This window comes from Cyanistes caeruleus, chromosome Z (genome assembly GCF_971803275.1).
Source record: "Cyanistes caeruleus chromosome Z, bCyaCae1.hap1.1, whole genome shotgun sequence".
Taxonomy (NCBI): domain Eukaryota; kingdom Metazoa; phylum Chordata; class Aves; order Passeriformes; family Paridae; genus Cyanistes; species Cyanistes caeruleus.
In genome coordinates, this window is record NC_141732.1 from 27,203,646 (window position 1) to 27,223,543 (window position 19,898).

At 50.7% G+C, this 19,898-nt stretch overlaps 1 protein-coding gene across 1 annotated transcript; it reads left to right on the forward strand.

Annotated features, from left to right (window-relative positions):
• Positions 1-1,527: 1,527 nt before the first annotated feature.
• On the forward strand, positions 1,528-19,847 carry LOC147648247 (uncharacterized). The gene is made up of 21 exons (XM_086867978.1): positions 1,528-2,507; positions 2,949-2,986; positions 3,415-3,518; positions 4,570-4,708; positions 4,848-5,047; positions 5,967-6,094; positions 6,271-6,440; positions 7,284-7,355; positions 7,683-7,805; positions 8,109-8,231; positions 8,805-8,940; positions 11,057-11,120; positions 11,901-11,949; positions 13,241-13,350; positions 14,185-14,302; positions 15,131-15,230; positions 15,639-15,835; positions 16,161-16,295; positions 18,272-18,523; positions 18,673-18,840; positions 19,673-19,847. The coding sequence occupies exons 1-19, from the start codon at positions 2,432-2,434 to the stop codon at positions 18,314-18,316; spliced, it is 2,127 nt and encodes a 708-aa protein (XP_086724104.1). The 5' UTR covers positions 1,528-2,431; the 3' UTR covers positions 18,317-18,523; positions 18,673-18,840; positions 19,673-19,847.
• The last annotated feature ends 51 nt before the right edge of the window (positions 19,848-19,898 follow it).

Below are 19,898 nucleotides of genomic sequence, written 5' to 3' on the forward strand. Positions count from 1 at the left end.
GCAAGCGCTGCTGCTGCTGCTGCTGCTGCTGTGGCAGAGAGCCCTGGCTGGGCAGGGCAGGCACCCACTGTGCCACGGGCTGTTTCTCCTACCTGAGCTGGGCGGTGCTTTTGAGCCAGTAATGACAACCGGTGGGAGAACGAAGGGGGCTCTTCTGGCACCGGCACTTAGGGATGCTGTAGGGTGACCTTCAGGGCAGAGCTTGGGCCCCCACAAAGCAAAGCTGAGGTGTAGTGTTCTGGGGCTGCAGCATTGTGTCCAGGGAGGCTACAGTTTACCAGTGACCAGCATGGGACTCAAGGAGATGATCTCCTGCTCTGTAACAGTTTCCTGATCTCTGGAAACTGTTGCCACTGGAGATGAACAGATCACACGGACACAGCTCCAGGTGTGGTGAAAGGAAGAGTTTATTTCTTCTCCCAGGATTTAGAGGTTTCTGACCACAGCCAGGGATTGGATGGTCAGGATAACACTTTCCCAACTGCACTGGCCGTGAGAGATGTCCATCACAAGACGTGTATCAGAAAGAATGGACACATCTCTATGTTTAGAGTTACAGTCCTGGGAAAGTCTTTAGAAAACCATGTGAGCAAGCTCAGAAGCTGAGTTTTCAAGGCGACAGGAAACCATTTCTTCAACACAGGAACAAACTCAGCTTAGATCCAGAGACAGAGAGCCCCAGACAGAGACAAGGTGGTGGGTTTATGGGAAAGAACCGGGGTGGAGTTTTAAGGTTGGGGTCTAATAGGAACATAGCAAGGGAGAAACCCCGGGGGCTCAAACCCAATCTGAACTCCCTGGGCTGCCACCCCACGAGGCCACTGCTGGAGGGTCCAGGGTGGGGCAATTCTTCCTGGGCTCATCCCCCTAGGCAGAGGGATGGAATCCACTCTTCCCGGGCTTTAAAGAACCACACCTGTCACTTGTCCAATGCTTATCTGAAAGTCAATGTTTGCCTCGCTGGGCAGGGAAACAGAGGGCAGGGACACAGAGGGAAACGGTTGTTGAGCACTTCCTTTCAAGCCTTCTGGCTGTTGGCAGAGAAGGGACACAAGTGCCAGGATGAGCAGCAGGGCCCGAGGCCGCTCCGTGCCTGCAGGGAGGGGCGGCTGCCGCTGGGGGCGCCATGGGAAGGGGGCGCCCCCGCGCGGGGCGGGCGGGGCGGGGCAGCCACCAGGGGGCGCCCGGGGCGGGGCGGGGCCCCTCTGTGAGGGGGGAGAGCCTCGGGCGGCTGCGGAGCAGGGCCGAGCCACAGACGGGCCCGGCCGGCCGTCTGTCCGTCCGTCCGCAACAGCGCCAGAGCAACGCACAGCGCCAGGGCAACTCACAGCTTAAGCGCAGCCCGGCGAGCAAGGGAATCTTGCCATGGACGGCAGGCTTCAGGGCGTTTGATTGCCAGGCCTGCGCTGAGCTGGCAGGGCACAAAGCCTCCTCAAGCACCACTGCCTCCTCTGCAGGCTTCCTGCTCTTCCTTTGCTGACAGGGTCCAGTCAGCCAGGCTGGAGGCAGGCTCGGCTGGTGTTACAAACAGCTGCTGTCCAGAATGAAAAAGACAAAACCCAAAGCAGAGGGAAGGATTGCTTCCCAAGCTGAGTTCCTCACAGGAGGAGGCAGCGTTCCTCTGGTTCCCAGAAAGATGCAGAAATTTGACACGAGTACACTAAGTGCCCCTTACTTTTGTGGCCAGAACCTTGCTATTGCAGGCCAGTGTAGCTCACAATCAATATTCACCCATTCATTCAGAGTCCTCAGCTTGTTGGGATTTTCCCCCCGAGAGCAGCCTGGGAATGCTGCTTGCTGTCCCAGGGCTTCTTCCTTGCAGGAAACTCCAAAGACTCACTTAGGTAACTCCTTTCTGTGTACCTTCATCATGACATTACCCCAAGCTCTTTCCAAGGCTGCAGATTGAAGCCTTCAGCATCTGTGGAATTTTCCATTTCTCCATTTCCCACAATGCATGAATTCACAGACCCACCTAGAGTGGCTGCTATTGTGATGTCAGCGGCGGGCTGCCACGTCACAGCGCTGTCAAGGGGAAGTTGCCCTGGTGCACGCAAGGCCTCAGCGTCCAGAGCGGCTCTTGGCGTGCTCGTTGCAGGAGGACGCTGTATTGTGGTGTTCTCAGGCAGCAGTCTGTGCCCTGAAAAGGGAGTCTTTTTTTCTTTGCCTGCTCTTGTATGAGTCTGTGGACTCGTGCAGGCATCCTTTTCTTTCCCCTGTAGTTGTAGGGTGTGCAGACAGGTTACACGTGTGGTGTAGTCTGCACACCTGTGCACATTTCTTTTGGATTTTTCCCTTCCTCTTGTACAGTCCGCGGGTTGCTGCGGGTATCCTTTTTTTTTTTTCCCCCTTCCTTGCACGGTCTGTGCAACAGAGAGTTTTCTCTGTTTTTGTGTTTTGGCCTGCGGACTCGAGCAGCCCTGCTGAAGAGATGGAGCAAGTCCGCAGAGCAGTCGGCAGGGCTTTTTCATCTGTGTCATGCCGCAAACTATTTAGTGGTCTGAGACGTAAGTAGAAGTTGTTCCCTTGGGGCTGCATATTGGAACAAAAGTGTCATAAAGATGCCATAAGGATACATACAAGGGATGTGCCTGTCTAACTGGACCCCCTCAGTGTGCTACAATAGTGAGTGGCTTTTCTCTGAAGGGCCAAAAGCTGAGCACTTTGTGTGTGCTCCTGCACCCTGGGGCTGGGCCTGTGCTGTGTCCAAAGAGATGTGCAAGCGCTGAGAGGCATTTGGGGGAAGCTTTTCTGAGGAATTGTTTCCAGAAAGCACAAAAAGGGAAATACTGCATGCAGTTTAGGAAAAAAACCAGTCTAGGAAAGGGAGGAAACAAAAAAGCTGCTTTAGTTGCATGGTGGACAGTGAGCTACAATGGAGGCACTGACTACTAAGGATCAGAGAGTTTTCCAACAGCACCTGGCTCATTTTCCTTTGCCTCCGGCAGGTCGCCTGAAACGTGGAAGGAGCCAAGTCCATGGTTTGGTGAGTGGGAAGGGCACCCTTGGCATTCCTGGTGTCAGAGAATAGTGGAGCAAGCTTTGGGCTTGGTCTGTTGCAGCCTAATGTCAGCCTGGCAGGCCAAATGAAAGTCCATGTCAGTGTCTGCATGGCAGAGACAATGTCTGTCTCTGAAAGACTGGAAGGCAGTTCCTGTTGGCTTCTCCCTAATACCTGAAATCCTGAGGGGAAGCCAGTTGACCAGAACTGAGCAGGGAAATGTTCCCTGCTTCTATTCAGACACTTTCACAGCAACTCAAGACTTATGTTGTTACTCCCATCAGCACCAAGACACAACAGCTTTTGCCCCCAGGTGACCTATGTCTCCGCTTGCTGCTGCTGCCAGCTCTCAGGAGCCAACATCCCTGCTCTTATTGCTCTGTCTGTGCTTTTCCCCTGCTCCTTCCCTGCAGGCCCCAACAGGAGAGATTCTTGCCAGTCAGGACTCCTCGGCCCAGGCAAGAAAGGTGGAGCAGCAGCAGAGCAGGGATCAAGTGCAAAGCGCCCTGGAGTTCAGGTGTGTGCTAGGCTTTCTCGCTTTTTGTGATTAGGGCTGGGCATTGCTGGGCTTTAGGAGGCCCAGCGTCAAAGAACCAATTTGACTTTGTCATCGTTTGACTGGCTCAGCAGTGCTGGGGAAGGCAGCCCATGGGCTTTTGAGCAGCAGCAGCAGTAGAAAGGAAAGGTGTTGCAACTTCCTGAGAGTCTCTGGGGATTTATGCTGAGCACTGATTCTTGCTCACTTGTCCACCCACCCACTGGAACTTGTCAAGGCCCATTTGGCTGGTCCCTCTTCCTTTTTAAAGAGTGCCAAAACTTAGTGAGCACTGCTGGCTTAGTTAGCCAAAAACAAATGTCGCAATTGTTCTTGTTCACAGAATTCCAGTAATTTAAATGGCAGGATACCTTTCCCTCCTCCAGGATAGTTCTTGTTCCGATCAAATCCTAGCTCTGGTTTCTTTCTCATGTTGCTAGAAGCTGGTGTTTTCACCTATGCTCCAGTGCATAGCTTTAGTCTCTTTACCTTGGAGAGTCTCTGGAAAATGAAGTATCTCTAGGTACACTATGAATGGCATTAAACATTGACGAGTCAGCCAGGAGAACACTGTGTTCTGTCCCCCTGCAGAGTGACTTGGAAGTGCAGATGAGCTCAGGGCACTTTGCTTGTTGCACTAGTGAAAGCAAGGGTAATTGTGGCTGTCCTCATCTGGACTCAGCAAGCCTGACTTAGCCAAGGAACTTTTGCAAGTGCAGTAGCCAGTGTATCAGAGAGGAGCATAAGGCTTAGCAGGCAGGAAGCTGTTCAGCTGAGAGATTCTGAGCTTTCTGGAAGTGTTTCTGTGGTTTCTGGAAGCTTGTTGACTTCCTCAGTGGTGACTCTTTCACCTGCAGGAATGACAAAGAGCGATGCTGCTCTAGCCAGGCCATTCCAGCATTCTCTTGAGGTGGATCTAGAGGGCTGTTGCAAGTCCCTGAGGATGGCCTATGTGGGACATCGTATGTAGTCGTGGTTTTGCAAGGAGGCTGTGTTGCTATGAAAGGCTTGTTTGTGTGTGCCCCTGCTGTAGATGGAAGGAGTTGGCTGCATTTGGGAGAAACCGCCCCTCCTCACTGGAGAGGGCGTTTGAAGTGGCAGCAGAGCCAGAGGAGGAATCACAGCTGCAGAGAGATCTGCGGAAAGAAGAGGTTCCTCAGGCAGTGCCAAAGGTATGCTCACCTTATTCCTAGGCAGCACCTCTGGGAGAGGGAGCTGCCCTTGGCAAGACTGCCCCAAATGTTGCTTCTGGCAGCAAGCTAAGCCTGAGACTGTGGTGTTGTTCTTCTTGAAAAATGGTGCCCCCTGCAGTTCCAGGTTTGCCGCCCTCAGCGGCCAGCTCACAGGCATCTGGAAAAGCTGCTCCAGGAGTTCTCTCGCCAAGGGCACATCCTGTCCCAGGTGTGCAGCGAGAAGGCAGCGCTGGCACAGGAGAACGCTGCCCTGCAAGAACGACTGGCAGCCACGGAGCGGGAGCTACGAGGCCTTTCAGAGCAGCTGGGAGAGGCCAGGTAAAGGCAGGGAGGAGACCCTGGGCAGGACATTATGGAAGACATTTCTGAGCTAACACTTGTGAAGTATAGTGCAGGACCTAGAGGTGCTTTTGAGCAGCAGCAGCAGAAGGGAAAGGTCTTACGACTTCCTGAGAGTCTCTGGGGATTCTAGCTGAGCACGGATTCTTGCTCACTTGTCCACCCACCCACTGGAACTTGTCAAGGACCATTTGGCTGGTCCCTCTTCCTTTTTAAAGAGTGCCAAAACTTAGTGAGCGCTGCTGGCTTAGTTAGCTAAAAGCAAATGTCGCAATTTTTCTTGCTCACAGAATTCCAGTAATTTAAATGGCAGGATACCTTTCCCTCCTCCAGGATAGTTCTTGTTCAGATCAAATCCCAGCTGTGGTTTCTTTCTCATGCTGCTAGAAGCTGGTGTTTTCACCTATGCTCCAGTGCATAGCTTTAGTCTCTTTACCTTGGAGAGTCTCTGGAAAATGAAGTATCTCTACATACACTATGAATGGCATTAAACATTGACGAGTCAGCCAGGAGAACACTGTGTTCTGTCCCCCTGCAGAGTGACTTGGAAGTGCAGATGAGCTCAGGGCTGTGAGCAGAGGCTGGGCTTTTGCTCCCTGGCAGAGACTTTGTGGGCACAGCCACCCCTGTGGGATATGGGAGGCAAAGGCAATTTGAGCTTTGGCTGCTGAGATCAAACTCAGCTGGCCTTTCTGAGCAGGGCTAAGTCATGGGGAAAGGCTGGCCAACCACCTGGAGGGGCCTGCTTTGCTATTTGAAGTGGTAGAAATAGTCTTGGATCTGAGTTTCCATGCCAGCCATTTTCCATCCTCAGGTGTCGGGATCTTAAGGCACATCTTCCTGGAAAATGTGTTTGTGTGTGCCAGGAACAATTTCTCTTCTTTCCCACAACTTATAGGTCAGAGAAGCAGAGCTTGGAATGCAGCCTGTTGGAGGCTCAGCCGCAGGTATTGGAGCTGGAGATCACCAGGAGCCATCTGGAAGGCCAAGTTCGCACAGCCATGCAGGCCAAGGAGGTGATACTTGGTGAGAGCCTCGTGCGCTTTGTGTCTGGCGATGGCCCTGCCTAGTGCAGTTGCTGTGAAGGCAGCTCTGTCCGCAGGGCTTCCGAGGAGTGAAGGAGCTGGGAACGGGTCCCTCCTTGGCTAAAACGGAAAGGGCTTAAGGTCAGCAGAGTCTCTGAGTGTTGTTCATGCTTGCAGAGGATGTGAGGGGCCTTCGTCGGGAGCTGCAAGCTCTAAGATCTCTCAGCCAGCAGCAACTGGAAGAAATGGCTCAGCAGCTCCGCTCTGCAGAAGAGCAGTTCAGCCAGGGTCTGAGACTATGGCAATCTGCTCAGGAAGATGAAAAGAGGAAGCTCCTGCAAGAACAGGTAGGAAACAATATGCACCTGAATTTTTCAGGCAAGCGTGGTGGGCTGGCATAGGAGAATAGCAGCCTGAGTATGTGACACGGTGGCAAGGCTCTACTGTAGGCCAGATGTTGCTGGGCCAGGCAGCAGAGGGCTTCAAGGGCTCAGAGTTGAGGGGCTGAGAATGGCCAGAGGGATCTGCTGGGACACTGAATGCAGCCACGGTTTCAGGGTGTGAATAAGCCATGGTCCCCTGGAGGCTGGGTGCTGACCACACAAAGCAGGGCAGCAGAGAAGGGGCAGGATGTTTCCAATGCCCTCGTGCCATGCAGCAGTCTGCTGACCTTGCTGCCAACTGTAGTCCCAGCAACTACAGTTGTAGTTCCATCGGTTGTAGTTGTGGGTTCCTTGTTTTCTGTCCTTCCACGGTGGACAGAGGTCTTCCCTTTGGCCTTGAAGCATTCACAGCAGGCCCCATGTTGCTGGTATTTCAGCTGGTGGCCTGTCTTGTGACTAAGGCATGGGGGTTCTGGCTTTGTCGTCATCCTGCAGTCCACCTGCAGCTTTTCCTTGATCAAAGGACAGGGGGACACTGAGAACACAGCCTCTGAGAAGAGGCAAAAATCCTGAGGAGGGAGGGGCCTGATCAAACAGGCAGCCGTCAAAGTGGCAAAGGAAGGTGGCATTTGCTTTCCTTCTACTTGCTGACCCTCCTCCTAAGTTTCTCATTAGGACAGGAGTTGTGGCGGGCACAAAGCCACTACTGTGAACTCTTTAGTAGGAGGGTTGTGGGTATGATGCAACTTATTTTCTCTGGGGAGAATGGCTGGGCCTTCATCTGGAAGCGTCTCTTCCTCTCATCAGGAAAGGCAGCTGGAACAACAGCGTTTGGAGGCTTGGGAGCAGCTGGAGCAAAGGGAGAACCTGGTGGCAGAGGTACAGAGGGAGCAGGAGAAAGGGTTGCTTGAGATGAAGCAGGAAGTTGCCATCACGCAAGCGGAACAAGAAGAGATAAGAACTAGAGCCAGCCAAGAGGCAACGCGTGTGCAAAGAGAGTTTCTGTGTTGTTTTGGGCTCCTCTGGGCTCCTTGTGGGCACTGCTTTCCTGGACACTGTCTGGGTGGGATTGTCCCTTAGCTGTCCCTAGTTCAACAAGAGAAAAAGAACAAAATGCTTTTGGGAAAGTGTGAGCACATCAACCTTGCTTGCCACACAAGTGTTGTGTGGGAAGTTTAATGCCATCTTCTCTTTGTTCCTGTGCAGCTGCAGCACCAGGAGGCTACTCTCTTGCGAAGGGTGCACCAGCTGCAGCGAAAGCTTAACCATAGGCAGCGGGAGGTAGAGCTGCTGAGGCAGGAGCTGGAGGAACAGCAGGAAGATTGGCAGGTGAGCCTGACTAGGCGGGTAGCAGAGGGAAGGGCAGTAATGAGGACGTGAAGTTTGCATGTCAGGAAAGGGGAGGCAAGGACTACTGCAGGCACTGGGAGCACAGAGCGTGACAGGCTCCAGCGCTGAGCAGCAGGAAGAAGAGTTAGGATGGAAGGGCTGGAGCTGGGTAGAGAAGCTGAAGGAAGTGCTTCTGAATGGAAGGTCTTTGGAGACTGGGAAAGGAGAAACCTGAGCGTGGTTGGATGCCACCTGCCACTTGATGGCAGGTGCTAGTAAGAATTTTCTTGACAAAATATCCAGGACGAGCTGCAGGCAGTGGTGCAGGAAGCTCAGTGGAAGATGAAGGCAATGGAGGAGAGGCACAAGGAGGAAATGAAAAGGATGCAGCAGATGCTGCAGTACAGGCTGGCAGAGCAAGAGCAGGTGAGTGAAAGAGCAGTAGGCAGTGCAGTCATGCAACAAGTGGTCTCTGCCCTTCTCACCTTTCCCCTGCAGAGCAGCAGGAGGATGGAGGCCATGCCTCTGGCTGACATGTGCTATGCTCCCCATTGCAGCTGCTCAGAAGGACACTTCCTGGGCTGCTGAATCTCAGCTGCTGCCCTGGGCAGCAGGGCTAGTGCTTTGGCTGTGGGCCAGCAATGCTCAGAATGTATTTCTGCTGGCCTCCTGGTGCTCGCTTTCTTTTTGGGGCTTTCTTCAGGTCAACATGGTGACCCACATGGATTCTGAACAAGTTGTCCCTGTCCATGGTGAATGCAGTCCTCAGGACAGGGTGAAATTGAAACTTGTTCTTTCCCTTCCACAGTCTCTACTCGGGCTGGCTGTGACAAGCTGTAGTCTCTGCCTGCTTGGTGGGGTTGGACTTGAGCTGGAAGAGTTGAGAGCTCAGCTTGCAGCCTAACACAAGTGTTGTTCCTAAGGGCTTGCCTTTGATATGCGCTCTCTGGGGCATCTCTGCCAGCCACCTTTGTGACACCAACCAATTTCTTGTTCCAGATGGACGTGGGCGCTGCAGCAGCATCTTCCAAAGGAGCCTTCCCTCCGCAGCCTGAAAACCTGAGCAGGAGCAGTTCGTCCCGCCCAAGGCAGGAGTCAGAGCAGCGGAAAGAGAAGCACTGCCTGAAGCTGCTGAGTACGTCCTGTACATCCTTTGTCCGAACAAGCTGTGTATTATAGCGTGTGTGCCTGCTGTACTACCGCATATTCCTCCTCATTCTGGTGTGGGACAGACATTCTGGATTCCCTACAGAAGTCCTTGTGGTACTCAGAGGCAGCCAGGGAGCACTTTGGGCCATTCCTTTTGCCTTAGAGGGCAGCTGGGAGTGGGTGGCAACTGATGGTTGCGACCTAGCAAATGACCCAGGGAACATGTGTGTGTGCTAGTCTGGCTAAATGGATCCTAACTGTTGGCGTCCTAGATTGCCTCTCGTCTCCTTTCTTGTCACCAGTAATTGGAGACCAAACACTTCAGAGAAATTGCTTGGCTGTATGGCTGCTTTCATACTGGTGTTGTTTTGATGACTGTTAGGACTTTTCCTCTTCCTCCTGCAGTTGGTTTTGGTAAGAATTCTATATTTTGGTTAGCCCAACCTCCTTGAAAAGGGTATCAGGTGACAGCAGAAATAGGAGAGGAAGAGGTCTTTTCAGTAGGCCCCAGAAGTTAAAATACCATATTCTTAGAAGAATCCTTCGGAGTCAGAGAGGAAGAGGTGTTTTCCAAGTGCACGAAAAGCAGAGAAACAGGAGACTTTTTCTTTACAATCCCTCTTTGATATTTTACTTGTATGCTTAGGAAGATGCATCAAAGAGACAATGCATCTATGTGGCACAGTGAGATCCAAGTGCCCTGCAGGCAGTTCTCAGGAGGAAGGCTGCAGCCCCTCTGCTGCACGTTCCCCTGGTACCGGCCACTTTGTCACGGCTAATGCCCAGCCCATCAATACTCCTGGAGAGCCAAGCCCTGGCCTCAATCCCTGCTCGGATCATGCTCTAGGAAAGCACACCATGGCCTTGGTGACTCTGCAGTACAGCCAAGTTGCTTCTTGCATGTAATATCTGCCAGGGCAGCGCTGTCAGAGAATAACAGGTTGGGTACTGAAAAGAGCCCAGTTTACTCAGAGTCTGCCGTCAACTGTTGGGACAAAAGGGGCATTGATCCAGTCCTGTGTGGGTCTGGACTCAGTGGCAGTCATGGTCTGTGTCGAGTGGGGCACCAGCTTGTAATGGGACTCAGTCTGACTCTGGCTTCTTCACAGTGGTTGTCTGTGGCCATTGGTGGGCTTTGCCAAGCTTTTTGTCCTACCTGCCCAGCCACTGATGGCTGGTGTGACTGCAGAGGCTGGAGCCTTCCTGAGCTGTGAGGATTTAGCTGCCTCCCCATTGGCACAGCTTTGCCTGGACTTGTGAAAGAATCAGCGTCTCACTTGGGCAGCAGTCTGTGCCACGGCAGCGCCTGAGGAGCGGCGCTGTCCTTGTTACCCATCTCCACTGTGCCCATTTGGGAAGATAGGGCACGTGGGTGGTGCTGAAGAGGCCGAGTCCAGTGCTAGAGACTGCTGCACCCCAGGCTGAAGACAAGTACTTGTATTTCTTCAGTGCCCATGGGGAATGGGCAAAGTCATCTTCAGAACTTAGCCTGCTCAGCAATGAAGAGGATCCTAATTCTTCCAGCCATTGTTCTTGGTTATAGCATGAGCTGCTGTTCTTGACAAGTGGCAAGGCATTCTTTAGGCAAAATGCTGAGAGGTAGACCAGGTCCCCTACGCTCCTGGAATTCACGTTGCAATATTCTTTCTGCTCGGCAAAAAGCAGCTGTTGGTAAAAATTCATCCCAGATCCCAGAGTGCATTTAGTCTTTGGAAGTAGGAAATCTTTTGCTGAATCTCACAAGAGAGTGTGCATTCCCAAGGAAATGAAGGCTCCTGATTTTTCAGCTCTCCTACTTATTTGTAAATGACAACTACTTGCCTTGGTGCCTGTTGTTTTCTGATGTTGGTCTGCTCTGATGCTTTCTCCATGGGCTTAGTTTCCTCTCAAGGTAACCCTTCAAAGGAGCGTGGAGAATCAGACTCTGTGCAGGCCATGTGTGCTACAGAGCTGCCTGCCTTGCTGGGGCTGCTGCTGCTGTTGTTCTTGTTGCCAACCGACCATAAATTGCTCAGAGTCCCAGAGAGTGGAGCTGAGTTTCAGATCTCCTGCAAGTCGGTATCTCTCCTTTGAAGTTTGTTCTTGTGTTTTGTTTCTTTCAGGGAGCGTTGTGAGCGTGGGAGATCCAGAGAGGAAATACACTGGATGGGAACTTATTGGTAGTGGGTGAGTGCAGCCAAGCTTACTTGTGCATGGGCCAGGTATTTTGCTGGTGCAATATCAAGTGGGAAGTCAGGCCAGCTGCAAGCATCTTCACAGCCCGGCTTTAGATTGTCCCTGTCTCACTACTGATCACAAGGCATCATCCAAGGTAACTGGATGCTGGCAATTTCTTGCCTGCCTCCAGGAGGAGGACCTGGAAGCCGTGCTGTCCCTCAAGCGTGTGGCACCACTTGGCTGCTTTTCCTAGGAGACATGGTTTTGTATGATTCAAAGTAATATGGCCACAATGATGAAGGAAAACTGAGAGAGCAGCTTCCCACCTGATAGCTGTCAGATAACTGCTGTCGTGGCATTTCTTTCCAGTCTTTGGCTGAAAACAATATTCAGTGCTCAGGACAATAAGGAAGGCTGCGTGGTGCTGCCTGAGTTTGGCAGATAGAATGAAAAGAGAGTGGTGAGAAGGCCCAGCAGGTCTCTCTGTTCCATTGCCTGGAAAGGCACACACACAGGCACAAAAAGGAAGATGGGAAGAAAACCCCCACATCCATAATCTAGTGTGTACATTTGGGATTTGTAGCAGCTCTTTTCCTCCCTGTTGGATGGAGCTTTTCACTTGAACATGGTGCATGCAGAGGGCTGCTGGGCTGCTGGGCTACTGGCACAAGAGTAGACAAACCATGGTGTTTTACAGACACTCCGGGCAGCAGAGAGCTCCTGCCTGGGCTGCCTTTCACTTCTCAGCACTGAACAGCTTCTCTGATCTTGCCACTCTTCTGTTTCTAGGGGTTTTGGAACCGTTTATAAGGCCTTTGACACTGCCACAGGACAAGCGGTAAGTGCCAACAGCCCTCACAGATTCTGCTGCTCTGCAGTACTTTCCCTTGCAATGTGACCTGTGGCCAGAGCTTTGGGCCACCTGTCTTTGCTGCAAAGGCTGTCCCACAGAAACAGCCTACCTAGAGGCAGCCTGCAGAATGCATTTTGGACAGACTTTGTCTTGCATCCTGAATGGATGCAGGGATGGTGGTGGTGTGTTTCAGAGAAGGACACGCTAGTCCAAACTTACTGGATAAATATGCATAGAGTGATTGATGGCAACAGCCATCATTCTGGCCCAATTCCTCTTAAGCCCAGGTTCTGACACAGATGGGATCGCCCATTATCTTCCATCATGTGGTTTAGTTTGTAAATATAATACAAGATCTAAGGAAGGAGGGATTTTGTCTGGAGCACGGTTTTGCGTTTCAGTCCTAGAGAACCTGGCCCACACACACACACACACACACACACACACGGGTCAATGAGAAGAAGTCAATGATGAGCCTTAAATAATACAACCTTGTGTTGGTTCTGTGTCAGTGACATTCCATTACAGGGATGCTGTTTGTCCTGAACAAGCATGGTGGTGTCTTGGAGAACCGCACTGCTCTTTGGGGTTAAAAGTTCAGAGTCCTGACTTCTCATTTCTCGCTCCCAGCACATACAACTCCATCTTCCTGATAGTTCCTTATCCACCTGCAGTGCTGTGCTCAGGAACTGCGCTTGGAGGGAGGTCTACGAGGAATCCAAAAGCCCTAAACCACGCCTATAACACTGGGGGTGTCTGCCACAGAAAGGAGTATTGTTTTTTAAACCCACAAAGTAATTGCAAGTCTAAACCACATTCAAAAATGTTCTTCAGAGATGCAAAATCCAAACTATAAAAGTTAGGGAAGTTTTGAGAAAACTCAACTTTACTTTCAGTTGCCTTGGAGTTCTTTTTTGGACAGCATTTTCTCCATAATGTAGCTGTGCATTTACATTGGGGCACAATCAAGAATGGCAGCCGGTTCTGAAACAGTGAGTGGTCAGTCCCTAGAAATGATAGCATATTTCCTGTCGTTTCAATTTCTTTTCACAGAAGCAGAATTGCTTTTGGCTTACAAAATGTGTGTAAATGATAATAGTGGTGAGAAACCAAGTCTATTTGAGAAGGCTGTGGGTGCAGAGAGTGTTGTTAGCGCCTTGTGGTTGATGCTTTAGAGTCCCTTTTTCCCGAGGTGACAAGGCATCGTGGCCCATGAGCACAAGGAGAAAGAGGCTCTTGTAATGTCTGTACCTAATGGCTTTCAATGTCATTGCAGGTGGCTGTAAAGGAACTTGATCTCCAGCACCAGGGCTGCGAGGAAGTATTGAAAGAAATCCTGGTCATGAGGGAATACAAGAACCCAAATATTGTCACCTACCTTGAAAGGTAAGTACTTCTGGGATTTTTCTGGGAATGCTCCTTGCCATACTCACAAGACAAAGGTTTAAAAGATTTTAACTCGCTGGCAGAAAATGGGTCTTTCCATTAACATCAAGCCACTCCTGGGCCAGGCATGGGAGGAGATTGCATTTTGTCCCCAGGAATGATTCCCGGCATAAATAACTTGAAGATTGTTCACAGAAATCTGTCTCTCTTCCTACGCCAGCAGCCTGCACATTCACTCACTTCATGTTCTTATGAGGTTTTGGGGCTTGAGTTTTCCTGAGTGTCGCAGGAGAAGTGCTGAGAAAGCATGACAGAAATGATTTCCCTTGCACTGTTCCCACCATTTTCCATTGCCTTGCATTCCAAAAGACTAGGCTAGGAGACACATGGTTTGCCAGGTTTGAAATTGTTTTTCCCCTTTGTGACTGTCCTTTATGCACCGTTTTCCAAAGGGTGTTTTGCAGTGCTGCACACTCGCCTGCCCGGGGTAAAAGCTGTGAAATCTGTTCCCTTGTTGCTGGAGTTAATGGTGCAATTGGTATATGAAGATAATGAAGCAGCTGCTGGCATGTGTCCACTTCCAGATTTATCTGGGCCATCACAAATGTGTCTTTTTCCCCTGCTTGCCGCCTAAGCTGTCTCCTTTTCCACAGATGTGCCTTCCTCATTCAGACACAGATTGCAAGCACTGGATTGCCTAGGTGGAGATGGTCTTGATTTTATTCCATCTTCATTTACCAGCGACCTGGAAACAAAACTCAGCTGTAACCCTTCCATCCATACAGCAGTTCAGCTGTGCACATTCATCTCCACACTGTTGTTTTCATCTTCCAGCTACCTTCTGAATGAGATTCTCCTGCTGGTCTTGGAGTATATGGACGGAGGCTCTTTAGCTAAGGTGATCCACATGGGAACGATGGCTGTAGGACACATAGCAACGGTCTGCCGGGAGGTAAGGGATCCTGCTTGTACTTGCCATGGCTTGGCATGGCTTGTCCTTGGAAGGTGCCGCTAAGTGAGTGATTCCATGTTCAGAGCTTTCTTTCTGCATTGCTCTTTTACGCTTCAGAGAAGCAAGAGCATCTGGACTGAACTGCCTGCCTGTGGCCCTGCCTGTACTGCAGTCTTCTTTACACTTACCTACTGTTGTTGAACTCTCTGTCTCTTTTGCAGTTTTATTTTCTGTTCTGTGCTTTGCCCCTCCAAGCCTTTCCCCAGAACCATTCTGCATTGCCTTCTTTGCCTGTAAGTGCAAAGTGGCTGCTGTCTGAGTTTTAAACCTATGGCAAAGCCAAAGAGAGACTCATCTCTCACAGGTCTCGCCTTCAAAGGATGGCATGGCCCCCACCATGGTGCTTGCTGCTGAAAACTGACAAAAGAGCTCCTTCTGAGTCTGCTGTCAAGGCAGCCTTATAACCCTTGTCCTCCAATCTTTCAGCTGACAGTGATCCCCTTGGTACCCAAGGCAGGGACTTCTCCTCTTTTGGCAAACCTTTGCTTGTCCTCCGGATGGGGAAAGCACATCAGCTGCAGCAGCACTCATTCCCACTGGCTTTGCAGGGGACAGTCTCGAGCAAGGACTGATGTTTCCTCCTCAGCAACTAATATGTCTTCCCTTGGAATGATCGTGCTCTCCTAGAGTTGAAGCAGCAAGCTCTTCCTCTTGCCACCACTCACTGCTCCATTGAGATCTGTGAATCTTCAGGAGCAGTTTCCTTTGGCACGTGATGCAATCAGATCAGGCTAACTTTTGGCTTCCCGTTTCTTTTTTCTCTCCCAGTGCCTGCAAGGCCTGGCCTTCCTTCATGCCAATGACGTGATCCACAGAGACATCAAAAGTGACAATATACTTCTGGGCCTGGATGGCTCTGTCAAGTTGGGTGGGTATTCTTGGTCAGGTGCAGCGCTGCGGGGAGGTGGTGTGGGGCTGCTTTTGAGTGGCTGCCAGCTGCTGCTGAGAGTGCACGCAGCACTCCTGCAAGCTCAGGGCACTGCTGCAAGGTGCTAAGAGGTGTAGAGAGCAACAAGGTGTCAAGGTTGGCTTGTACATGCTCACTCCAGAGGGAGGGAAGTTCAGTCTAAAGCTTCAGGTGAATGAGGAAAAGCCACGGTGTGAATGGTTTGGGTTTGCTAAGTGGACAATTCCCCATATGCATGGCTGCAGCCCTGAGGCTGCACAAGAGCACAGCTCCTTTTCCACCTTGATTCAGCATTGCATTCTGAGACTTAGACTGAGGAACATTTTTCCTTGGTTTCCTCTTTGAAGCAATGTTTGTTTGTCTCCTCAGCTGATTTTGGCCTCTGTGCTGTGCTCAGCCCTGAGCAGAGTAAACCGAGGTGTATGGCCGGGACCACTCGCTGGATGGCACCCGAGGTTGTCAGGAGAGAGCCATACGGCCCCAAAGTGGACATCTGGTCCCTTGGGATTGTGGGAATAGAAATGGCCATAGGAGAGGCTCCGTATACTTGGAAAACCAGTGCTATGGTAAGGTGCAAATAAGCCCACATGCCAGTGGCCTTCTGCTCTGTCTCCATTAGACACAATCCCATTCCCACGGCTTGGACAGCTTCCAAGAAGGCCCACTTCTAAAATGTCCCTGGGGCCCACGTAAACTGTCAAGGAAAGAGCTGCTGGATGTTGGAATAGCTGAGGAAGCCCTGGGGCCTTTTTCTTTTGGGAGAGAAGGCTCATCTCTCACCATTTGCAAGGCAAGAAATTGCCACTGCAGACTGGGCCTTCAAATATGGGGTCTAGGTGGGTACTTAAGGATATGAAAGAATCACGTAGAGTCTGTTTCCTTCTTCCTCAGGCTAAGTATCTGATAGGCACACAAGGAGTTCCAGATCTGGACAAGCTAAGCCTACATCCCAGCTTGTGTGAATTTCTGGAACGTTGCCTGCAGATGGATGTGGACAAGAGAGGCTCTGCCAAGGAACTTCTGGAGGTACAGTGCAGAGTGGCTGCAGGCCAAAGAGTGTTCCCTGTCAGGGTTTGCTCCTGGGCCGAGCTCCAGGGCATCAGATGGGCCCTCCCATCTTAATCTCCAGTCTGGTTGCTTTTCACATGAAAACCAAGTAGGATCCAAGACTACTTCAGGTTAGAAGGGACTGCTGAAGGTCATGTAGTCCAAGGCCCCTGCCACTGGCAAGGATATCTTCAAGTAGATCAGGTTGCTCAGAGCCCCAGCCAAGCTGACCTTGAATGTTGCCAGCGTTGGGGCACCTGCCAGCTCTCTGGGCAACCTGTGCCAGTGTTTCAGCACTCTCCTGCTAAAGACTTTCTTCCTTAGAGCTAATCTGAATCAACTCTCTTAGTTTAAAACCATTTCCCCTTGTCTCTTGAAATTGGCCCTGTGAATAGATGTGTCCTCATCTTCTTTAGAAGCCCCTTCAAATATTGAAAGGTCTCCTTGCAGATTGCCCTTCTCCAGGCTAAACAAGCCCAATTCTCACAGCCGTTGCTCAGAGGAGAACTCTCAACTTCTCGTCATTTCTGAGGCCCTCTTTTGCTCTCGGGTGCTGTTTTCAGGTTTACCTGCTAGCCAAGGAACTGAAGTATCGCAGTGCTGGGGACAGAGGCCCGCAGTGGGGTTTGGAGATCCCAATGAAAGCAGTCCCTGCCAAGCGCTTCTAGGCTGATCTGTGGGAAGGCAGGGGCTGTGGGGGCTGAGGGTGAGCCTCACAGGGGACCCAGCTTGTCCCTCCTGGCCCACTCTTAGGGGTTTCTGCCAGCCAAACGGGGACAGCTGAGCAGCATTTGTGCCAGCCCCATGTGCTGCCTGGCCCGGTCACGTAGATGAGAAGCGCTGCGGCTTTGCTGCCAGGTTTTGTGGCAGATGGGGAGCTGCTGAGCGGGCCACTTCCTCGGCTGTCCCTGCTATGGAGGAAGATGCCAGCCAGCACAGGAGGGGCAGGGCATGCCAAGGTAGACACTGCAAGCCAGAATTGAGTCCATATGTGCTCTGCCACTTGTATCTGGGTGTTTCTGGACACTAGAGGAAACCAGCTTGACCCTGTTATAAATGAAAATGCTAGACTTGCCAGTACATTAGGCAATATAGCCAATTTATTAATTGGTTTGATAAAAGCTGAGCAAGTTTTTACAGCAAGTGGGCTGGGTGCGTTGAGGGCCTCTACCCTAAGCAATGCACAAATTCAGGTCTCCAAAGCTTGTCTCTTATGCCTTTCTAGGCACTTCACTTCCTCAAATCCTCACTTATTTTCTACTTGTTTTTCCCTCCTAATCAGTGGTTGTGGTTCTTGAACATCTGTTGGGGAGCTGGTCTGAGACGGTCTTCTGCTGTCTCCGTAGTCTCTCATCTTTCTCTTAAAATATTGTTTTCTATTAGCAGTTTGTTTAACTAAGCGTATATTTTGTTAGTCAACATATATTTTGCAAGCTTTCTTTCAATCATTTTCCAACTTAAAGCTAACTTCTCTAAAAATAGCTTCATAGGCTCTTTCTTTAGTTATTACAAAACTCAAAATATTTCAAGGCATGTTTCAAAATGCTTTTCTAGAGCTTTTTAGCTCCCGTTGGTCTTATTTCCCTTTTTTAAGTGATTACAAGTATTTCTTCAAACTAGTTTATACAAAGGATGCAAGGTAGTTTAAAGTTTAATATTTGGTTGTTAGCATAAGCTGTTATCTGAAAGCTGATTGTTATATAATTATTTTGTTCAACTTTACTTCCATGCTTTATTTTAGCTGATTTTCAAACCACTTCTTAGTAATAATCCTATGGTCTCTGTCTGTATTGCTCACAGACACACAGACATGGGTGAGTGTCACCATTAGATTGACACAAATCTCCACTTAATTTCTCACAACCCTGTTAGAAGGTCAGTTGGGAAAACAATGGTTCCTCTTTCCTTTGCCTTTTTTCATTTGGTTTCTTTTGTTTCTTTTTCCCTCTGGGCAGCATCCATTTCTCAGATTAGCCGAGCCTCTCTCCAGCCTCTTCTGACAACCCCATGGCTGTCATCCCGGCAGCAAAGTAATGCAGGAAGCAGAGGGGATGACGAGGACCACCTGAGCACTTGGAGAACAGAGCCTCTGAGACCAGGCAGAAATCCTGAGGAGCCAGGGGCCAGGAAACAGGCAGCCATCAGAGCAGGAAAGGAAGGTGGCCTCTCCTTTTCTCCCATCTGCTGATCCTCCTTCTAAATTTCTGGTAAGGACACAGGTGCTGGAGAGCACAAAGTCACTATTAATGTGCCCTTTTCAGCTGGGGGGGGTGTTGCATGGGGCATGAAGCTTCCACTCTTTCTTTGGGGAGCTTGTCTGGGACTTCATCTGCAAGTTTCTTCCTCCCCTCACCAGGCCTGTGAGATGGAATGTCAGCATGTGGAGGTGCAGGAGCAGCCGCTGCTGCAAGGAGAAAACTTCCTGGCAGATGTAGAGAGGGAGCAGGAGAGATGGAGCAGGAAGTTGGCACCTTGCAAGCTGAACAAGAAGACGTATGAAGCAAGGCCAGTCAAGAGGCAAAAGGTATGAAAAGAGAGTTTGTGTGTTGCTTTGGACTCCTCTGGGCTCCTTCTGGGCACTGCTTCTCTGGACACTGTCTGTCTGTCTGTCTGTGATTGTCTCTTAGCTGGTCCTTGGTCAACAGTGCTGGAGAGACCTTTGTGCCGTAAGGGTCGGGGCCTCTCAGGTGAGAGGCTGCCAGGGTGCAGATGTGAGGAAGGCACGAATGCTGTTGCTGGCCTGAAAAGAATGGGAAGGCCAGAGCTGTCTCTCAGAAGCAGGGAGGTCCCCCAGGAAGCCACCTGGCAGAACCAGGCTGGAGCTGGGGGAGAGGGCTGGCTGTCAGGCTGCTAAGGAGGTGCCTGAAACTGCTGAGTACGTCCTGTGCATTCTTTGTCAGATTGAGCAGTGTATTCTAGTGTATGTGCTTCAGCATGAGCCGCAATAGCACATGTTCCTCCTCACTTTAGTGTCACACAGACATTTTGCACCCCCTACTGAAGCCATTGTGGTGCTTGGAGGCAGCCAGGGAGCACTTTGGAGAGTTCCTTTTGCCTTTGAGGGCAGCTGGGAGTGGGTGGGCTTTGCCTGAGCTTCCCTGTGCAGTAAAATACAAAAGTGGGGATTGTTTCCTGAGCAGCAGAAGGTTGTGACCTAGCAAATGGCCCAGTGAACGTGTGTGTGCTAGTCAGACTAAATTGCTCAGAACTGTGGGCTTCCTAGATTCCCCTTAAACTCATGACTTGTCACCAGTCATTGGAGACCAAATTCTTCAGAGAAATTACTTGGCTCTGTGGCTGCTTTCCTATTGGTGTTGTTTGTATCAGTGGTATTATTTCCCCTCTTCTTTCTACAGGTCACATGGCCCCTGCCACAAAAATCTCCACTCCGAGTGCTTTTCAAATGAAAACGTAGGACACTTGCAGCAAAACAATTGAGGAAGTTGAGGACATGACCAGGAACACTTCAGGATTACTTTCTCCAATGCCAGCTAGCAGCAGACTCGCAATAAAAATCCTAGAAACCCCCAAGCCCCTTGCAAGATTCCTTTCCTTGTCTCCCACGCAATATGGCTCTACATT